This window comes from Dama dama, chromosome 20, assembly GCF_033118175.1.
Source record: "Dama dama isolate Ldn47 chromosome 20, ASM3311817v1, whole genome shotgun sequence".
Taxonomy (NCBI): Eukaryota; Metazoa; Chordata; class Mammalia; order Artiodactyla; family Cervidae; genus Dama; species Dama dama.
The window spans coordinates 97,572,015-97,595,495 of record NC_083700.1 but is presented as its reverse complement, the minus strand read 5'-3'; the positions used below and the strand labels follow the sequence as shown (position 1 = coordinate 97,595,495).

Genomic DNA, 23,481 nt, shown 5'->3' with positions numbered 1-23,481 from the left:
TGTTTACCCACAAGATTCAAAAAAGTATGACTAAGCTTTTCCCACAGATCTTTAACTCTTATTGTAAACATCTCATAATCAAAATCAAATTTGTTTAAATAAAGTAAACATTAAAAGATAAATCTGTAAAACAAATCTTCTCAAAGAAATGAACTAAGATAACACTAAGACTATTTTCTTTGCCCCATAAAGCTCTACTAGCAATCAGTGGTCTCAGACATGATTTAAGATCAGCCTAGGTCTCCCGACTACTCTATCCAGTCTGCTTTCCTATCCCTACCTCCATGATATCTTCACCAGTGACACAGTTATTAAGGTCATGTTTGAAAGCTTTCTTCTATACTTCAATTAAAAAAAATTTTTAATTCAAATTTTAAAAAATAAATAAAAGCATTCTTCCCTCCAACTTGCTACCCTACATCTACTACAACCTCACATTTTCCAGATTCAGACAGGAACCTCTGACATTTACCTTGTGATTGAGCTCACAGTGAACAAAGCAATCTGTTAAGGAAGACAACAGATCCTGCTTCCCCCTTCACCAGATCTCAGGAGTAAGGGCTCGACAGTGGACAAAATGAAAATGGAAACCAAAAGAGGTTTACATTTCTAATTAAGATGATTTATATCAAAGGAGACTACAACATGGAAACTTACATTACCATATGTAAAATAGATAGCCAATGGGAATTTGCTGTATGGTTCAGGGAACTCAAACAGGGGCTCTGTGACAATCTAGAAGGGATTGAGAGGGATGGGGGGAGATGGGAGGGAGGTTCGGGAGGACATCTATGGCTGACTCTTGTTAACGATTGACAGAAAACCACAAAATTCTGTAAAGCGATTATCCTCCAATTAAAAAAAAAGGAGAAAAAAAAAGGAGAGGGGGGGACAAAGGAGATTATATTATCAAATGAGCCAGTCACTTTTCTGTCCATATCAACACACAACTTGGCCTATGGATAAGGAAAAAGTCAAGCAAAATTTAGAGGCAAACTATAAGCCCAAATGGTACCTTCTAGTGGCAAATGGTAGGTAGAGGGGCAGAAAGGAAGGAAATATTTCCAACTTGCTAAGTGGAAAACAGCTTCCCAACTCAACAGTCACTCCAAGTGCAGGGAGAAGTCTCCCCTAAAGGCTAAGGGTTAAATAGGTAACTAATTACCCACAAGATCACAAAAATTCACAACGACTAGCTGGAGTTAGCAAAGGAAGGGGTGGGCAAAGAGGAGTCAGCCAGTTCTGGTTCAACTGCAGAGAAAACAGATTCGAGGTCTGATGTATACATAAGTGAGCTTCCCAGGTGGCTCAGTGGTAAAGAATCCATCCACCTGCTAATACAGGAGACACAGGTTTGATCCTTGGGTCAGGAAGATCCCCTGGAGGAGGAAATGGCAACCCACTCTAGTATTCTTACCTTAATAATCCCATGGACAGAGGAGCCTGGTGGGCTATAGCCCATGGGGTCACAAAGAGTCAGACATGACAGCGACTGAGCATGCATGTATACATAAGTATCTACAGCTGCAAAGAAAGAGAGCCTTTTCTTTGGTTTCAGACAATCTCAGATGTTGGAATTATGTGCCCTCTGTAAAGACAGAGTAGAGAATTCCTGGGTGGTCCAGTGGTTAGGATGCCATGCTTCTACTGCAGGGGCACAGGTTCGATCCTTGGCTGGGGAACTAAGATCCTGCAAGCCACACAGGAAAAATGAGAAAGTAAATGAGAAAAATGAGATGATTAATCTCAAGTGAAGTTAAATCTAGATTTATCAACATATTCCAAATTATCTTTTCTCTATCAGTCACTGGACTCTCTGAGAAGCAGCTAACGCTGGTCTAAGGCCAACTCTCAATTCAAACAAAGCAGCAGATCTGGATATATCACTCAAAGGGGTTTTGGGGATGCTAAATTCTAAGAAATTTTTCTAAATGGCTAAAAGCAGAGAATGACCAAGCTGCTGAATTCTGAAACCTCTTCCAAATAAATTCAGAAGGTTCTAATGCACAATTAACTTCACTTCTTGAGTTCACTGAGATTCAATGCCATTGCTAGATCAGGGTAAGCTTCAATAAAAGGTAATTGAATTAATGAACATATTAAGCATCTCCAACCATTTATCTACATATAGCGATCCCTTCTACACTCTCCATGAATCTACTCTCATCAGCTACCTCAGTCTTTACAGCTTAGACCAAAAAGGTCTTGTCTAAGGAAGGGCTTTAAGATGCAGTGATGTATTATCTTTAAAAAGCTCAGAGACTTGAGTCTGGTCTTCCACAGTGGACAGACTATTCTGATTATTATGTTAAAAAAAAAAAAAAAAAATCCCAGGTAACACATACATGGCTGAGTAGGCATTCCATCAGCATTCTGCAAATTTTCCAAATCTCAGTAAATGAAACAACCACTCACCTAGAAAATGGGCCTCATTTGATTCCTTACTCTTTTTCTTAACAAAGTCACAAGACCTTGTATTTCTATTTCTAAAAGAGACCTTTAAAAATCTTCACAGATACCACTCCAGTTCAAGCTACCCACATTCTCTCATATAATCTGTATGTTTCCCCACACTGGTCTCCTTGTCCTCACTTTTGTCCCTCTACAATCTATTCTCCACAGCAACCAAAGTGCTATTTTTAAATGCAAATTGCATTCTACTGTTCTCCTATCTAAAATCTTTCAACTGCTTTCTGCTGTATTTAAAATAAAATTCAAAATCTTCACAATGGTCTATAAGACCCTGTATGATCCAGCCACTATCTCTCAAATTTTTAATATTCTTTTCTCTAATCTTCATGAGTGTCTCCTTATCTTTTATGTATTCCCAGAAAAGTATTTCTATGAATTTATGTACAGGATAAGTTAGTCAGTATCAACATAGGTACATTCTCCTTCCTGATTTCATGGATGGATCAACAATTTTTTCAAATATACTCATCAAAAAAACAATGCCCAAGGGTATGGAATAACAATATAATATGGTGGGATAGACCTGAAAGGCAGTCCATGCTAAACTCCACATCATACAATTGAAGTCCTTCTATAACATCCTTGCCTAGGGGCCAAAGTAATAAGTTAGGGAAGAGAATAATCACACTAAACACACTGTCCTCCTTAATTGTGGTGCCCTTTGACTAACACTCCAACTTTCCAACATCTAAGAATGTGGTTTTTAGCATCCTGAGCTTAATACAAAGGCAGTAACTTTGTATTAGGAGGCAGGAGGTCCACCACTTCCTCTACCAAGCCCATGCTCTTCAATGACCTGCTACTTACTTGTTGCATGGTAAACAAAACAGAACATGGTCCCAGTCCTGCTGGAATTGATATATGGGAGAGGGACAATAAACAAACATCAAATAAATAAAGAAATATATTTTATGATATTTGCTACAATGAATAAGGGAAGAGTACTATCAAAGAGAATAATAATCTAATGATCTAGATGCAGGGGGAACCATTAGGAAAAGCCAATATAATGAAAATTTAAACGAAGACTTGAAAATTGGGCTAAGTAGATAAAATGAAAGAAGAGTTTTTCAGGTACTATTTAATCTAATTCTCAGCTTCTTTTTATATAAGATAGCAACAATAATGTCTACATCTCATAGGGTTGTCAAGTTGTCACAGGGTGAAAAAAGAAAATGCATGCCAAACTTCACATTCTAGAAATATTAGCTATTTCTTTAATGAGCATGTGTGATTTTATGATCAGAAAAAAAGTTATTTTTTAAAAAGTGAATCAGAAAAAAAGTTATTTTTTAAAAAGTGTACCTGATACTGCCAAGTACAACAAATTATTGGTTAAAAATTAAAATATTTCCTCATCCAAACACTTTAGTTGACTCAAAGACTTATTGGGCAAGTAATGTCTATTGTTTTATCTCTAAGTCCAGTATTCAGTTCTGTTCCTTCTGAGCATATCAGAAACACATTTGACTGACTAGCTAGTCTGGGTAGAAAAGAAATTGCTGAGTAAATTAGTTACAGAAGAAAAGGATAACAATGCAAGAGGTCTTACAATTGAACAATTTAAGAAGCCATTTAGAAATTATTCCATTCATGAGGCAAGAATTCTACGCATTCGTACAGGTACTAAAAATCACTGGAAGATTTTTCTCAATTTCATTTTTTTGATGACATAAAATGTTTACTGTTTGCTTCCTTTCCTCCCTATTCAATCATTCAGCCAATACCTATAAAAGTATCTTCTAAACATAAGGTACTGTTGGGAGATTAGGAATACAGATAAGTAAGACACCATGTTTGCCATTATATAATAACCAGCAAGTGATTTTACAAAGCACTTTCACAGTTACCTCATTTGAACCTTGCAAGATCTTCAAACATTCTTGTCATCCTTTTCTACGAATGAGGAAACCAAGCCCAGAGAATTTAACTAACTTGCCTTTGGCTATTCAATGGATCTGAGATAGGGATCTGCACACAAGTCTTTCGACCCTGAAGTCTGGGTTCCTCCTTTACTCTAGGAGCTTACACTGCTGCAAGGAAACTAAAGCAAAAATAACTTCAATACACAGTGAAATGGATAATAAGAGAGGTACCAAAAAAAACAAAAACAACTGTAAAAGAAGATCAATGGAGGAAAACATTTTGACTACCTAAGGGAGAGGTAGGGAGGTGTAGCAATGGCAAGGAAACAATCAGGAAAGGTTTTATGCAGAAATAAGTGGCCTTTGAGCCAAGTCTTGAAGAGGGGGAAGATTTCCATAGGATAAAGGAAAAGAGTATTCTGGGTTGAAGAAATAATATGAATAAGGAGACAGGAAAACACACACTTCATTTAGGAAACACATAAACCTAGTTTGCCTGAATTACAGAATACTTGTTAAGGAGGAAGAGAACTAGAAGAAAACAGGGCAGGCTAGAGCAGACGACTGGATACCAGGCTAAGAGTTTATTTTGAGTTCCATGTTTTAACCCTAGCTGGGCACTAGATAACCTATGGTGCCCTACTAATTTATTTTCAAATACAGATGCCTGGGTCTCACCCAAGACTTTAACTCAATAGGCCTTGTGTGAGGTCCTGGCATCTGTACTTTGTAAAAAAAAAAAAAAAACTCCTAAGCAATTCTAACAAGCCACTAAGGTTACAAAACTACACTGTAATCAATGAGGAAATCACAGAATACTTATGAGCCAGAAAATGCCACTGATTTTTTATTCATTTAATCAATCAACAAATATGATAAGCAGTTATCATTATCAGGCACTATGAAGGAACCAATGGAGGCCAATGCAAACAAAACAGACCCTGACCTCAAGGAATTTATAATCTACATACAAAGTCAGTTCAGTTCAGTCACACAGTCATGTCTGACTCTTTGCAACCCCATGACTGCAGCATGCCAGACTTCCCTTTGCATCACCAACTCCTGGAGCTTGCTCAAACTCATGTCCATCGAGTCAGTGATGCCAACCAACCATCTCATCTTCCGTCACCCCCTTCTTCTCCTGCCTTCAATCTTTCCCAGCATCAGAGTCTTTTCTAAGTTCTTTTCAGTTCTTCACATTCGGTGGCCAAAGTATTGGAGCTCCAGCTTCAGCATTGTCCTTCCAATGACTATTCAGGACTTATTTCCTCTAGGATTGACCAGTTTGATCAAGGGACTCGTAAGAGTCTTCTCCAACACCACAGTTCAGAAGCATCAATTCTTCAGCGCCCAGCTTCCTTTGGGCTTCCCTGATAGCTCAGTTGGTAAAGAATCCGCCTGCAATGTGGGAGACCTGGGCTCAACCCCTGGGTTGGGAAGATCCCCTGGAGAAAGGAAAGGCTACCCATTCCAGTATTCTGGCCTGGAGAATCCCATGGACTGTATATATAGTCCATGGGGTCGCAAAGAGTCGAACATGACTGAGCAACTTTCACTCACAGCTTTCTTTATGGTCCAACTCTCACATCCATACATGACTACTGGAAAAACCATAGCTTTGACTAACTAGATGGACTTTTGTTGGCAAAGTAATGATGTCTCTGCTTTTTAAAATGCTGTCTAGGTTGGTTATAGCTTTTCTTTCAAGGAGCAAGCATCTTTTAATTTCACGGCTGCAGTCACCATCTGCAGTGATTTTGGAGCCTAAAAAAATAAAGTCTTTCACTGTTTCCATTGTTTCCCCATCTATTTGCCATGAAGTGATGAGACCTGCGGAGAAGGCAATGGCACCACTCCAGTGTTCTTGCCTGGAGAATCCCAGGGATGGAGTCGCACAGAGTCGGACACGACTGAAGTGACTTAGCAGTAGCAGCAGCAGATGAAACCTGATGCCATGATCTTCGTTTTTTGAATGTTAAATTTTAAATCAGCTTTTTCACTCTCCTCTTTCACTTTCATCAAGAGGCTCTTTACTTTCTCCATAAGAGTGGTGTCATCTGTGTATCTGAGGTTATTGATATTTCTCCTGGCAATCTTGATTCCAGCTTGTGCTTCCTCCAACCAAGCATTTCACATGATATACTCTGCACAGAAGTTAAACAAGCAGGGTGACAATATACAGCCTTGACCTACTCCTTTCCCAATTTGGAACCAGTCTGTTGTTCCACGTCCAGTTCTAACTGCTGCTTCTTGACCTGCAAACAGATTTCTCAGGAGGCAGGTAAGGTGGTCTGCTATTTCTATTCTTTAAGAATTTTCCACAGTTTGCTAAAGCATGACCCACACAGTCAAAGGCTGTAGCATAGTCAATGAAGAAGTAGATGCTTTTCTGGAATTCTTTTGCTTTTTCTATGATCCAACGGATGTTGGCAATTTGATCTCTGGTTCCTCTGCTTTTTCTAAATCCAGCTTGAACATCTGGAAGTTCTTGGTTCACATACTACTGAAGCCTAGCTTGGAGAATTTTGAGCATTACTTTGCTAGCATGTAAGATTACTTTGCTGCATACACAAGCAAAAAGTAAATTAAAGTCAATCATAAATACTATGGTATTATGGAAGCATATAGGAGGGATGTCTAACTAATCTTGGGAGATTAGAAAAGACTTCCCAGAGAAAGTTATATCTAAGCTGAGTCCTGAAGGTTAAATAGGATTTAGCCAGGCCAATGGGAGATAGAAAGATTGTGTTCTAGGCTGAGGGAGAGCTGGGGCAGAGACCCAAAGGTGAAAAAGGTCACATCTCATTTGTGGAACTGAAGGAGAAAGAGGTTGAATACAGCTGCAGTATACAACTGAGACAAGAACCAACACATCAGAAAAGAACAAGTAGTGAGGACAGAGAGATGATGAGGACCAGGATTAGACATTCTGACTTTACTCTGAGGGCAATGAGGATCCATAAAATGGTTTATGAAAGGAAAAACAAAATTAGCTTTGCATTAAACATTGTGGTATTGGCATAAAGACAGACATATAGACTAACGGAATAGAACAGAAAGCCCAGAAATAAACCCTCATGTATATCAAAGGGAAAAGGATGGTCTCTGCAACAAATGAGAAATGGAGAAATGCAAGTCAAAACCACAGTGAGTTATCACCTCACACCCATTAGAATGCAACTATTCAAAACAAGAAAGAAAGAAAACAGTAAGCATTGACAAGGATGTAGAGAAATTAGAACCCTTGTGCATTATTGGTATGATTGTAAAATGGTACAATAACTATAGAAAACAATATGGTGGTTCCTAAAAAAGTTAAAAATAGAACTATTATATCATTTAGCAATCCTGCTTCTTGGTATACATCCAAAGAAATTGAAAACGGGGTCTCTAAGAGACACACGCACACCCTTATTCAAAGCAGTATTTATTGTTCACAATAGCCAACAGGTGGAAGCAACCCAAATTTCCACAGATGGATGAATAGGTAAGTAAAATATAGTATGTATATACTTGTGATGGAATATTATTCAGATTTAAAAAGGATGGAAATCCTGTCACATGTTACAACATGGGTGAACCTTTAGGACATTAAGCTAAGAAAATGAGCCAGTCACAGAAAGACAACTACTGAGAGATTCCACTTTTTGAGGTACCTAAGTAATCAAAATCATAGAAACAGAAAATAGAATAGTGGTTACCAGGGACTGGAGGAAGAGGGAAATAGGGAGTTGTTTAATAGTACAGAATTTCAATTTTGCAAGATGAAAAAGATCCAAAAACCTGTTGCACAACAATATAAACATATTTAATACTAACTATTGAATTGTACACTTAAAAATTGCTCAGATGGTTAAAAAAAATAGATTTGTATTTTAACAGGAACTCTGGCTGGCAATACGGACAATATGGATGCAAGGCAAGGAACAAAACTGATAGGGAGACTAGTTTAGAAGGTTGTGGCAAAAGATGATGATAGCAGAAGGAACTCGCCTGAGGTGAATGGATTCAAAATAGAAAGGAGGCAAAATGGTCAGGGCATGATGATTGATAAGATGTAAAAAAGGGGAGAGGTCAAGGAAGAAGGGAAAGAGAACTCTAGTTTTAAAAAAGCTAAGCACTATACTAATACCTTTATAAGTTATTAATTAATTTAATAAACATTTATTAAGGAGTTACTTGTGCCAAGCACTACAGAAGGCTTTAGACAATTGTTCTGCCACCTTCACAGAGCAGTTTCTCCTTTTGGAAGTTCATCTAAACTAGCCCTTGACACAAAGTGTCTCCTTAATAATTATTTGTTGAATAGGATATAGACACGAGCAATTACTATGAGAAGTCGAAGTGTACTAAAATGAGCACGTTGAGGAAATAAAAGTTTATGATTCATTTTGGAAATCATTGATCTAAGAACCTACTATGTAAGCAAGCAATGGCAACTGTGATAACAAGAGAAGAGCAACATAAACAGCAAGGAAACACAGAGTAGAGCCAGTGATTAGGTATCAAGTATAGGAATGCTGAAATGCCCTAAAGTAGTAAGAATGTGTGAGAGGTCCATCCTCCCACCATTGTCCTATTTGCTACAGAATCCAAAATAGCAGAAGCTCTTGAGTCAACACAGATCCAACTCTGATGGATGATACCACCTACCAAATTAAGAAAAACATATTTGTCAAAATTTCTTTTAGAAACAGGTTTAGCCTAAACTCACAAGGGGTTCTATGAATTCAAATGCCATACTAGTTTCACAGTCATGGAGAGGATTGAAAGAAAGATTAGCTAGAAGTTTCCTGAAGCATTTTGTAAATCCTTTGTCCTATCACTATCAATCACTGAAAAGATTTGTCAGTTGCCCAAAACCACCCTAAAAGAGGGAGATGTCTGTGGCTAACAGCTTAATGGCTGGAAGTTCAAGTGTTGGGAAGCAGTGTCCACTCATTAATCTGTTTATCCATTCACCTAACAAATATTTATTGCATGCCAGTTATGTGAGATTCAACACTGAACAAAATAGTCAGGATCAAGGAGCTTAAAGTTGAGTAAATGGGATTATAGTCAGGTAGAACTTGAGTCAATCCCAGTTCCACTACTTAGCTAAGAGACCTCAGGTAAATTAACTTATTTTTCAGCCTCAGATTTCTCACCTGTAAAATGGGAAAATACCACATATTCTGTGGGATTGTATGCTAATGTATCCCCCCCACCCCAAAGGAGAGGCTTAGTAGGACCTGGCTCACTGAAATAAGAAAAACAGCTTAATGATTTTCATTATTATTACGCAGAAAGTGATACAAGCAGTTGAAAAACGCCTCCTTCTAAATCAATAAAATGTTTTCTAGTGAAAAAGCTGATAAACAGTATCTGTACAAGGAAGCTATCATTCAGAGCACTCCTTGAAATCCAGATGCTTTATGAAATTATCTCCACTTGGATGTTCAGTAAATATCTCAAACTCAATCTGTTCAAAACTGGCCTCTTGATTATCTTCCATCTTGTACCTCCTGAAGTTTTCCCATCTCCATTAATAGAAACTCTGTCTTTCAGTTGTTCAGGCCAAAAACTTCAGTTACCCTTGAATTATTTCATCTTCTCACACCCCTCACCCAGTGCATCAGGAAAGTTTGTTTTCTCTACTTTCAAAATAGATCTAAAATCAAGAGGTTCACTGCTACCACTCTGATCCAAGTAAGTCACCATTACCTCTCACCTTTTTTGAATAGTCTCTATTTATTGCATGGACTCTGTTGCAATAGTCTCTCTTAACTAGTCTTTCTGCTTTCACCTTTGCCTCCTTTTCAGTCTGTTTACCACACAGTTGCCAGGGTGATCCTGTTAAAAGGTAAGTCACATCATGTCGTAACTCTACTCAAAAACTTCCAAAGACTTCTCAATTCATCCTGACTAAAAGAGGAAACTCTTACAATGGTCTATAAAGCACTTTGCGGGCTCTGGCCCATGTTTCTTCTCTGACTTCCATCTACTACTATTCTTTTTATTCCTTCTGCTGCAGCCACATCTTCAGAGTTCTTTGACCACACCCAGCACCAGGCATTTCTCCCTCCATACCTCCACACTTGCTGTTTCCACTGCCTAGAACACTTTTTCCCCAGATATTCACATAACTAGTTCCATTAACTCCTTAATTTTTATCTCTTCTGCGATATCTTCTCTATCCACACACTCAAAACTGCAAACCCTAGAGCACATAAGATCATATATACAATTTGTTTTCTTGTTTAGTCTAACTCCTCTCCCACCCTTGATGATTACAATGTAATTTCCATGAGGGCAGAGATCATCATTTGTTCATTATTATATTCTAGAGTCTTCCCTGTAGCTTAAATGGTAAAGAATCTGCCTGCAATGCAGGAGACCTGGGTTCTATCCCTGGGTTGGAAAGATCCCCTGGAGAAGGAAATGGCAACCCACTCCAGTATTCTTGCCTTGGAAATCCCATGCACAGAGGAGCCTGGCAGGCTATAGTTCATGGGGTCTCAAAGAGTTGGACACGACTGGGCAACTAACACTACACTATATTCCCAGTACCTGGAATAGTGCAAGACACATAGTGGGAGCCAGTAAATTTTTTTCTTTAATAACTAAATGAGCTAGAGGCATGCTAGCAAGTCAGGGGGAAACTTCTTTAAGAAAAAAGTAAATTAAATGAACTCTTCTATTATTTGTAGGTTAGGCTGCCAACCTCAAATTCTTGTTTCTCAAATGTCTTAAGGAGTTACTAAAAATAAGGGCAGAAAACATGTACCACAATTTATTTAGAGATTTTTAAAATTACTAAATGACCAAACCAAAAAGTTAAATAAAAGTTGCATTTTTTTCAGAAGTAAAGAAGACGCCAACATGTATTCATAGGAATGCTTTAGCTATTTTTACAAGTATAAATGGAATAAACTTCTAATTGTGAAAGGACTTGAGATGTAACATTTCACACTATTTTTGACTGCTGGCTCTTTCCACTGGAGTTAATGCAGCTTCTACATGTACTATGGACCCAGCCACACAGGGTATCATTATACAGACCCTATTTAAGAGACTGACCTTCGCTAGAGAACTTGGAATTTGACATAACTTGGAAAGTGGAAGGGAGAAGAGAGACAAGGGCATCCCAGGTCCTGGAAGGCATATCTAAGGCCAGCACATGTAGAAGATAGCAAAAAGACCCACCTAACTAAAGGGAGCAATTTGAATTCTGAAATCCGATTAGAGAAAGTCTAGAATACTAAACAGAAGCATCACTTTATCAAAGTATGTCTAATGAAGATTACTTATGTAGTAACATATCAAACTGAAACAAAGGCAGACCAGGGACAAGAAAAGCAGCCACATGCTTGAAAGATAGAGGGCATGGCTATGCTGCCAAAGTTAACTCAAGGCAGGCACCAAACAACTTTGCATTTGGCTCAAGGTCAATTCTCTTGTCTGGAGAGTCCCTTGGACGGGGTAGCCTGGTGGGCTACCGTCTATGGGGTCGCACAGAGTCAGACACAATTGAAGCAACTTAGCAGCAGCAGCAAGGTAAGTTAGACCAGGAGAATACTCTACTGGGTCACACAAAAATAAGAAAAGCAGTAGGCAAAACCAATGGCAATATCACAGCACACCAAGAAACTGGAATCGGGGTCTGGCTGCTCGTTTTTATAAATAATGCATGAGTTTGGTTACTGAACCCACAGAGTTTCCTTTCATTGTAAGCTCTCTGATTATACAAGACTTCTTAGAGATCTGACAGAAACTGACTCAGAAACAACACGTATCAACCCATACAAACAAGGAATTTCCAAAGTAACTCTTCTTTAATAAAGAAGGTGGGCAAGGGGGTAGAAATGGTGAGTGAGAAGAGGATGAGGACTTTGTGAATTAAAAATTCTCTTCAGCCACTTGCAGGGCTGAACATTCCCTCATGAGTGAAGAGCACTTCTTTCAGTACCAAGTACCTGACTGGCTGGGTGACTTTGCTGTCAAGAGGCCAAGCAATCACTCTGTTTATAGCTGCCATGCCGTGTTCAGTCGCTCCAGTCGTGTCGACTCTGTGCGACACCACAGACTGTAGCCTGCCAGGCTCCTCTCTCCAGGGGACTCTCCAGGCAAGAATACTGAAATGGGTTGCCATTCCAGAGGATCGTCCCAACCCAGGGATTCAATCTACATCTCCTGCATTGCAGGCAGATTCTTTATCACTGAGCCACCCAGGGAAGCCCCCTTTTTATAACTAAGTGGCTCTTATTGCCACAGTGGAAAAAAGAATAGTTTTTCCACGGCAGAAATGGTAAGAAAGACCCCAAAACGTCCTACCAATTCTTTTGCTGACTCCCTTGACCAGAGTATTGTCACTTGAGGCCCCTACCCTACAACTCAGCTCATCCACCAAATTCCCAATCTTCTAGGCACTAAAAGGTTCTGTACAAAGAGGTCCCCCCCCCCAAGAAAAGAGTTCTCCAAACTGTTTGATATGAGGATATTTCCCTCCTTGTACCTTTCTTAACAAAGTAAAAAACAAAAAATATCCCAAAACCAAGCCATAAAAACTATTATGAGATGACATGTAATCTGTCTCTAAGCATCTCTCTCCTCTCTCTCTTTGACATTCCCCCCTACCTGAATATGGAATAGAAAACAGCATGTAAGTTGGTGGCAGCTACTTTTTGATTATGAATAAGAGCTAACCTTAGGACGAAGCTGACAATGTAAGCATAGAACAAAGAAATGGGGAGAGGTGGGGGGGGGGGGGGTCTCTGGATAACGTCTATTTAGCTGCTGAATTAAACCAAGCTCTAACTAATAAGCTGGAATTTCAGTTTACGAGTCCTTTTGTTGTTTAAGGTCATTTAACTATTTTCTGTTACTTGCACCCAAATACATCCTAATATATCCAATAACCAGAAAACAGCTTTCCCAAATAACACAAAATATACAAAGTTAGTCAGAAATGAATTCTACAAATACTACATGTGTTACACATACAAGAACCTGTGTTCAGGACTATGGGGAATACATAAGTGAATTAAGGACAGCATGTTGCAATAGAAAGCGTACAGACTTTGAGGTCAGATGAACCTAAATCCAACTCCTACTTTGAGGAAGTCACTTAATTTCTCTAAGCCTTAGTTGTCTCATCTATAAAATAGAAGAAATAGAACTACAGAATTGTGAGAACTATAGCTAATATATAGAGCACCAAGCATAGCACTCAGCCCACAGTGGGTGCTTAATAACTAGTAGCTATGATTTTTAAAATGAGAGCTAGTCTTTACCCTCAAGTAGGTAGAAAAGACAAATAATTATAATGTGCTAACTGGGATGTTTATAGGGTATGAGATATTGCAACAAGGTTGCAAAAGGTTCCAATTCTTCACCCCTTACTGAAACAATGTTCTTTGACACAAAGAACTTTGCAGTGTGCTCCCAGTGTGGATTCAGGCATGTGACTTGCTTTGTCCAATCAGATATTAGCCAACCAAACTGGAACATAAGCAGGGTCATGAAAAGGACTTGTATAAATGTGCTGGCACACTCTTGCTAGCCTGGTATCATCTTAAGAAGGACGAGTCCAGGTTAGCCCACCGGTCCCAGAAGACAATGGGAAACAGCTGAAGCAAAGTGCCCACACAAAGCTCACCCTAGAGCAGACCACCAGCAGACCTGCAGATAGGTGACTGAGCAAGAGAGAGAGCAGCAAAACTGCCCAACTGGGCCACTGGGCCCAGTTCAGCTTAGCAGAACCTCCAAAGGTATGAGAAATAAATGTTTACTGTTGCTGTTGCATGGTTTTGTGGTTGAATATTACACAGCAATAGCTAACTGACCATAGGGTTATATTTCTGTCTTTAAAAACCAAAGATTTCCACTTCCTTGATACTCATGACTAAATGAAAGACAAGGTTAGGTCTTCTGAGTCAAAGACATACTTTCAGATTCTTAATTCAACTCATTAAACTCGAAAGTGCCTGATCTTTCATCAAACTGCTTTCTCTTTAACAAATACTAATTTGCTTAAAAACTTAGAAGTCTATGCTTACTATAAGTAGTTCAAAAAAACACTTGTAAATGTCTGTTCCAAGTTCAATTAATGTCTACAATTACAATGAACACTTGTAGAAATGGCTGAGGTCCAGAAAAGTCTGTATCACCATTGTATGTGAGAAATATTCTTCTTATCAATACTTTATAGGCATCAATAAGAACTATGCTTCTCTACTGTAATTACTGACAAACTATTTTGAGAGAAAGAAGGAATGGTGCTCACATTACTGTGGAGGACAGGCATTCCACCAACCCCAAGTTCTAAGCAGTGTGCTTGATGTTATTTGTAACTTATCTTTACGATCCTTAGTGAAACCACCAGTTGTGCTTTCAAGTCAAATTATCAGACCATTAAACCTAGGAGTTTCCAGAAATCTATGCCATGATGGCCTTTATTGATCTCCTTATGAAAACAAGCAAGAACATTTGGATATTTGGGCTTCATGACCTTTGGCCTATTAATATAATAATAAAGATTATTAATATGATGTTGTATCAATATCTCATTAATTATACAGAAATATACTCACAAAGCACTTACTGTATCTTCCATATGACTATAAATAAGCTACTAAGCAACAGAAAATATTATTTAAGTGCAACATGTCCAGAAGAATGTTGTACTACGTAAATCATCCATTTCTGCCCTTTTGGCTACATCCACTTTCAAATTTGAGGCATGATCACAGGTTTTAAAGCATATTCTTATTTGTCAGTAAAACCAATACACAAGCCCTTCCAATGAACTCAGATTTCAGAAAACAATGATATAACCAGGGAGTGAAACAAATACTTTCACAAGAGTTTATGATTGGTGTCAGAGCTCTGGTGGATAGAAGGCTTGAGAGGAGAGAGTTTTATCTTTGAGGAATATATATATACTCACTTCTGAGAAAAGAAATACACAGAAAATATTTCTTGATCCAGGATGCTGGTTATGGGTGTGTTCATTTGTGAAAACCTAGTGAGATACACATTTTTCATATGTGTGCTTTTCTTTATACTTTGTAAAAGGTTTTAAAATTTTAATGACATAAACAGCAGTACAGAATTAAGTACTAAATGAAAACTACTGACAATTCGAGGAGTTCAGGAGGGACTGGTCACTGTTAATGCTATAATAGTTAAAATGTATTAAGCAATTACTGTATGCCAGTTACTGTGTTAAAAAAGCATTTTACATCCTCACAGTATCACTGTGGTCATAATCTTAACCAACAGCATTTGCCACAACTACATAATTACTTCTTTCTTCTTGAAACCCCTTCCTTTCCATTCCAGGCCAACACACTCCTGGTGTTCTTCCTATTTCCCTAGCTACTCCTTAATCTGCCTTTCCCAGCAGACTTTAAAAATTCAAATACTTTAACACTCAGCTATAGTCCTCTTCTCTATCTAGACTCTTTGGGATAGGTACTACTATTATTATTCCTGTCTTACAAATGAAAACATTGCAGCACAGGGAGATTCAATTATTAGATTCAATTAGTTATTATGGAATCCAAGAATATTAAGAGATATGGCAATCAACACTACAGAGCCCATGCTCTTCACTACCTCACTAACCCACTTTCTTTGGCCTTCCATATAAGAGGCAGGACATAGCTATACACATTCCACATTCTGGTGTTCTCAGTAATTGAGAAAAAAGACATTGAGTGAGGCACATGGGACCCTCCTTGATAATATATTAAGGATTAATATCAGGTACCAAGCCAGTACGAAACCAATGCTCTTGCAAATTCTGTTGAACAATTTTTCTTCTTAAATTCTTCACTTTGTATTCTGGTGCTTCTCAAGGAGAAATGTGAAATCATTCTAGAACATAGAATCTGAAGAGTTTTCAAGAATACCTAGGAGCCTTATGAAGACCTACTAAACCTACAGTATTCTAGGAATCCAAATTTTTAAGAAGCGACCCAAGCAAATTATGAAGCTGGTAACCTAGTACCTGAATTTGGGAAGCATTTGTTTAAGAGGAGATTCTCTGGTCCTCAGAGGCCCTAAGTAGTGACCACTACATATTTACCTGCCTAGAAGAGACTGAAAATGAAATGAGATTAGAGATGTAAACTCTACAAGGAGTACCTTCCTCCAATCAGGACACTAGAGCAGCAACAGTGGAATTTTAGATCAGGACCCCACACATTTCTTAATAGTCTGGGAATTTGTTGCCATGATATAGCACGCAGCCAAGTGACATCGTCCCTTAGTTTAGGAGGGGTCATCCAGCCAGCAACAACCAATATAATATTTGAGCACTCATTCCCAGTTCAGTTCAGTCACTCAGTCATGTCCGACTCTTTGCAATTTCATGAACTGCAGCACGCCAGGCATCCCTGACTCTGTCCCAGAGTTCTCGCCAAGTGTTATCAGGGAATCCAAGAGTATTAAGAGATATGGCAAACTGTCCCAAGGCTACAGAAGAAAGCTTTGTTAACAATGCCCTTTTGCATAAACATAAATGAATACATATTTTGCATACATATGTGAGTAACAATTACAGTGGAACCATAAATGCTGAAACTAAGGCAAAGAAGTCACTTCAACATGCTTATTGAAGTCTTACCTCTGTGAGTGCATGCAACTGTCCTTGATGTACACACACACCCATGAACCTACAAAACAAAACAGATTTTTTTTAAACAAATGAAAAGGACATGAACATAACTAGTGTAGTTGTGCATGCATTAGAGACAGTCCAACACCTGTAAAGTCTACTGTCCTGAATAACACTGTAGTTTCTCAAACTTTAATACCACTCTTCTAAATTCTAAGTTTATCATGAAATATCTGGCTGTGGCAAGATCCGGTAGTAAAAAGCATTGGTGGAAGAGGGAAGGGAGCAAGCCTTTAAAAACAGCATGGTATAATGGAACAAGCACCAAGCTGGAACCAAGGAAACTTGATACTGGTTTAGTTTGGCCATTATCTGTCTACATGCTCACACACACAAAAAGGTCACAAACCCTATGGTTTCCTCAGTTTCCTCATCTAGAAAGTAAGTAGGCTGAACTACCCAATATGAAGGTCTGTAATTTCCAATCAATGAATTGGGGTTGGGAATACCCACATTTACTAGAGGACAGAGAGCTAACTTGCTTAACATAAAAAAAAAAACTCTTCTAAATATGTAATTTTAAAAAGAACCCAATAGAAAAATAAGCAAAAAGCATGTACATAAAAAAAAGTAAAAATCCACAGAAAAATAAGAATAAAGGGCTAATCATATAAAAATGTGCTCTCCCTCATAATTAGAGAAATGTATACTAACACAAGGAGCTATTACTTTTTAAATCTATCAGTGAATGAAGATTAAGAATGATAATGATTGGGAGTATTCCTCGAGATGGATCCAGTGGTTAGGACTCTGCTCTCACTGCAGGGGGTGCAGGTTCAATCCTTGGTTAGGGAACTAGGATACTGCTTAGGAATGCAAGCCCAACAGGACAGCACCCCGCAACCCCCAGAAAAGAATGATAATGCTCAGTGTTGTCCAGAAGGGAAGGAAACAAGAATAGGAAAAATGGCTGAGTTCTCAGTACAACTTTTTCAATGGGTAATTAATTGATCATATCTAGTAAAAATTTTCATTACTCCAACTATCCACTTCTAGAAACTTATCTTACAAGTATACTCAATTTGGTTGAGCAAAAATTCACATAAAAGGACATCTACTTTTATGTGTATGTGAATCTAAATACCCATCAAATAAAAGACTTGTTAAATATTTACATTATAATTCATAGATTAGAATACTATACAGGCATTAAAAAAGAAGGAAGTAATCCTTACGTACTGACATGACAATATACATAAAATATACTGCTAAATGAAAATGTCAAGCTTTAAAATACCATTTGTGTAAAAAAAAATTATGTATTAATAGAAAGTATCTAGAAGCATTAATAATAGATCATACTGAGGAGATAAAGGATGATTTTTATTTTATTTTTTAGTGCACATACTTAAGTTATATTTGAAGTTTCTTCAACCATCAGCTTACATTTTTAGGTAAAAATAATTTTTAAACAAAAATCACAAATCAACTATGATGACTGATGATAATCATTAAGTGACAGAAGATAAATGACATAAAGCCAATGACACTCAGGGCTTAGGTTGTCAAGAAAATACCCACAGGGCCCAAGTAAGCTCTAGTTTAGAAGAGAAAAGAAAAGGGAAGAAATTGACTAAAGTGATAGTGAAGGCACAGCAGTGACTGCTTGAAAGGACCCTAAAGTTCTATGAAGGCAGAGTCCAAGTCATAGCACCTACCAGCGCCTAGCAAGTGGTTTGCTTACTCAGTGAACAATTGCTGAGTGGAAAGGAACTGAGTGAGGGAGAAAGCCTGGTCAGCTGTACCATCACAGCAGTTAAGACATGCTGCTCTAACCAAAATTTCTAGTGTGAAAATTTCACAGTTTCTCCAAGAGGTTTTATTTAGACCACTGATTTTCCCTAAGGGCATCCAGAGACATGGTGGGGACTTGAGAAAGGAAAAAAACCCAAGGAAATATCTAGGTAGTACTGGAAATAAGATGCAGGTTTCAATGACAGGCTAAAACTTACCTCTTGGAAATAAACAGCCTTAGGAATAAAAAGGAAGTGAAATAATAGAGTAGTTAAAAGAGGTCTGGGAAGAAAAAATAAAAGAGGTCTGGGACTTCCCTGGTGGTACAGTGGATAAGAATCCACCTGCCAATCCTGGGGACATGAGCTGGATCCCTGACCCAGGAAGATGCCACATGCCATGTGCCACAACTACTGAAGCCCACACACTTTAGTACCCATGAGCCCCAACTACTGAGCCCACATGCTGCAACTACTGAAGCCCAGCACACCCAGAACTCATGCTCTGCAGCAAGAGAAGCCACCACCACGAGACCCTTGCACACCACAACCAAGAGTAGCCCCTGTCTGCTGCAACTAGAGAAAGACCACACACAGCAATGAAGCCCCAGCACAGCCAAAAATAATTAATTAAAAAAATTAAAAGTACAGAAAGAAGGTAACTGACAATCTAGATATCGATTTTTAAAGAAGCTCTGAAGGTAGAGGGTGTAGGTTCAAATCCCATCTCCACTTGTTACTAGGCAAGCATTAGTTTCCCTAAAGCATCTGTCTACAATGTGGGAGACCTGGGTTTGATCCCTGGGTCGGGAAGATTCCCTGGAGAAGGAAATGGCAACCCACTCCAGTACTCTTGCCTAGAAAATGCCATGGACGGAGGAGCCTGCTGCAGGCTACTGCCCATGGGGTCGCAAAGAGTTGGACACAACTGAGCAACTTCACTTTCACTTTCATAGGATAATAGTGTCCACAAAGTAAGGCTGTTGGAAAGACTAACTGAAACAACTTCATTCACCGGTCAGTTTCTTTACTGTGAAACTCACTTCCTAATATGGAAGAGAATGAGGTAAGGAATGTAGGACAGGTAAAAGTCTAAAGAATAATTAACATAAGTAACACAGAGTGCTGGAAGACTGAATCTGGAATGCTGAATGTTTCTGGGTGGCATGGCATAGGGTCTTTGCAGATACAGCACCTGACAGCTTCAGTTTAACATCAGAAACCAGCTGGGTAAGAGAGGAAGCTGTACCAGAACAAAGGAAATCCGGGCAAGATAAATGAGAAAACAATCAATCTGGGGGAGCTGAAGTTTTACAAGTATCTTTTTTTTTTACTTATTAAAGACGTTTTATTTTATTTTTTTTTTTGTAATAATGTTTTCATTGAAGGACAGTTGATTTACAATATTATATTCACCTCAGGGGTACAGCAAAGTGATTCAGTTATACATATATTCTTTTTCAGATTCTTTTCCCTTATAGGTTATTACAATATATTGAGTATAGTTCCATGGCTATATAGTGGGTCCTTCTTGGTTATCTATTTTACATATAGTAGCATGTATACGTTAAACCCAAACTCCTAATTTATCCCCCTCCCACCTTTCTCTTTTGGTAACGATAAAACTGTTTTCTATGTCTGAGGGTCTGTTTCTATTCAGTTTCATATATGTATACATGTATATGTATGTGTATATATATCCTTTTTCAGATTCTCTTCCATTATAGGTTATTACAAGATACTGAACATAGTTCTCAGTACTATACAGTGGCTCCTTGGTGATTACCTATTTTGTGTATAGTAGTGTATCTGTTAATTCCAAACTCCTCATTTATTTCCCTCTTTCCCTTTAGGTAACCATAAGTTGGTTTTCTATTTTCTATTTTATAGATAACTTCACTTTGTACTTTTTAAGAGTCCACATATAAGTGATATCATGTGGTTATTTGCCTTTGTCTGACTTACCTTCACTTAGTATGATAACATCTAAGTCCATCCATGTTACTGAAAGTGGCATTATTTCATTCTTTTTATGGCTGAGTAATATTCCATTGTGTGTATATACCACATCTTTATTATAGAGGTATCTTTAAAAAAGGTCAGTGTTCTTTAAGTGTTTGTACAGTTTCTCAGTCACCAGAATTATGAGAGTCAGTATTCTATTCACTTAACAACTATTTGTTGAGTGGTCACTATGTGCAAGACATTAGGGACAGAACAGTGAATAAAACAAAGTCCCTGCTCTCAAAGCAGTTTCATTCCAGGGGTCATTCTATTGGAAAGCAATTGCAATAAAAAGTTAAATGGATGTTTTGCAGAATGCAGTTAAATTGTTGTGCATAAATAGCTGTATGTAGTGAACCTCTTACAGGAAAGATGCTTCCCTGAGATTACTTGGTATTTCTGCCTAAGGATGATTCTATTCTCATTATCCCACCATAGCAAAAAGAGGTAAATAATATACAATAAGCTTTTATTACCATATACAATAAGCTTTTATTACAAAAATTTTATTATAATATTACAATAAGTAATATACAAAAGCTTCACTACAGCTTTCTAAACTATAAAGGGCACTGCTGCTGCTAAGTCACTTCAGTCGTGTACGACGCTGTGTGACCCCATAGACGGCAGCCCACCAGGCTCCCTCATCCCTGGGGATTCTCCAGGCAAGAATACTGGAGTGGGTTGCCATGTCCTTCTCCAATGCATGAAAGTGAAAAGTGAAAGTGAAGTCATTCAGTCGTGTCCGACTCTTAGTGACCCCATTGACTGCAGCCCACCAGGCTCCTCTATCCATGGGATTTTCCAGGCAAGACTACTGGAGTGGGGTGCCATTGCCTTCTCATAAAGGGCACTAGCAGGGGTTAATAAATAAGACCTACTACTTGTTTTTATAAAATTTTATTGGAACATAACCATGGTATTTTCTGGGGCTGCTTTTGTGCTACAACAGCAGACTTAAATAGTTCTGACAGAGACTGTATGGCTTGCAAAGACTGAAACATTTACTATCTCGTCCTTTACCAAAAGAGTTTGCTAATACTACCTTAAAAGACTGTTAGGAGGATAAAATGGGATATTTCAGGTACAATATCTAGCCTATGATCAAACAAAGGTTAATTGGTTTTTATTTTATTATTACTAACGATTCTAAATTATACCATCTCTTATATGACTATTAGAGTTACCTTTTCAAAACCTGAACTATGTCATTTCCTTCTTTATAAACCTTCAATGGCTCCATTCTGCCTATAGAATAAAGTCAAAATTCCTTACCACAGCATTTGAAACTTTCCATGATGTGTTCTAGCTTATTTTGGAAGCTCACACTTTCACATGAGCCTTATTCTTCACCCATTTCTCCCTTTCCTCTGCTTCTATCCTACAAATATATTTAAATTTACTCATCTTAAAAAATGCTTCCCTTGTCCCCTCTCTAGTGGTTCAACAGTAAAGAATCTGCCTGCAATGCAGGAGCTGTGGAGATGTGGGTTCGATCCTTGGGTCAGGAAGATCTCCTGGAGGAGGAAATAAGTTTCTAATGGCACTCCAGTATTCTTGCCTGGAAAATCTCATGGAAAGAGGAGCCTGGTGGGCTACAGTCCATGGGGTTGCAAAAGAGTTGGACAGGACTGAGTGACCAAAACAACAAAAACAAAGCCCCATCCCTAAAATATGATCTTAAGTCATTCTTTGCATTTGTAACCAACCTTTAAGAGTAGGTTACATACACTATAGGGCTTCCCTAGTGGTTAAGACAGTAAAGAATCTGCCTGCAATGCAGCAGACAGGGGTTCAATCCCTGGGTCGGGAAGATCCCCTGGAAGAGAAAATGACAACCCATTCCAGTATTCTTGCCTGGAGAATTCCATGGACAGAGCAGCCTGGCGGGTGACAGTCCATGCAGTCTCAAAGAGTCGGACACAACTGGGTGACTTAACACTTTCACTTTACATACATATCTTCACACTATCTGGCTTCCCTGGTAGCTCAGCTGGTAAAGAATTTGCCTGCAACACAAGAGACCCTGGTTTGATTCCTGCGTCGGGAAGATCCCCTGGAAGAGAAAATGACAACCCATTCCAGTATTCTTGCCTGGAGAATTCCATGGACAGAGCAGCCTGGCGGGTGACAGTCCATGCAGTCGCAAAGAGTCGGACACAACTGGGTGACTTAACACTTTCACTTTACATACATATCTTCACACTATCTGGCTTCCCTGGTAGCTCAGCTGGTAAAGAATTTGCCTGCAACACAAGAGACCCTGGTTTGATTCCTGGGTCAGGAAGATCCGCTGGAGAAGGGATAGGCTACCCACTCCTATATTCTTGGGCTTCCCTGGTGGCTCAGCTGGTAAAGAATCTGCCTGCAATGCAAGAGACCTGGGTTCAATCCCCGCGCTGGGAAGCTCCCCTGGAGATCTTCATGGCTACAGTCCATGCAGACACAACTGAGTGACTAACACTTTCACTTTAAATACACTATCTACAAATCTTTAACCTTCCTTTGTTCCTAAACTCATTATAACCTGCCTTCTGCCCACATAACTCTTTTTGTAACTTTCCTTACTGTGGAAGATTCAGAGTTTCATTTGTCTCTGCATTTCTAGTACCTAGTATAGTATCTTACACACAGTAAGCAAGATCTCAGTAAAGATTTGTTGAAGGGCATGAATGATTTTTATGACCTGGAAACTTAACTTCAAGCTCCTCCCTGAGTTGGAAGACTTCATTTACTTACTGAAAAT

At 38.6% G+C, this 23,481-nt stretch overlaps 1 protein-coding gene across 3 annotated transcripts in view; it reads right to left on the bottom strand.

Moving 5' to 3' along the window:
• Positions 1 to 23,481, bottom strand: part of TESK2 (testis associated actin remodelling kinase 2) — a 134,430-nt gene that overhangs the window by 22,604 nt on the left and 88,345 nt on the right. For all 3 annotated transcript variants that reach the window (XM_061122051.1, XM_061122049.1, XM_061122050.1), the window contains exon 4: positions 16,948 to 16,996. In XM_061122051.1, the coding sequence (XP_060978034.1) occupies positions 16,948 to 16,996 (49 nt within the window). The remainder of the gene's footprint in view (positions 1 to 16,947; positions 16,997 to 23,481) is intronic.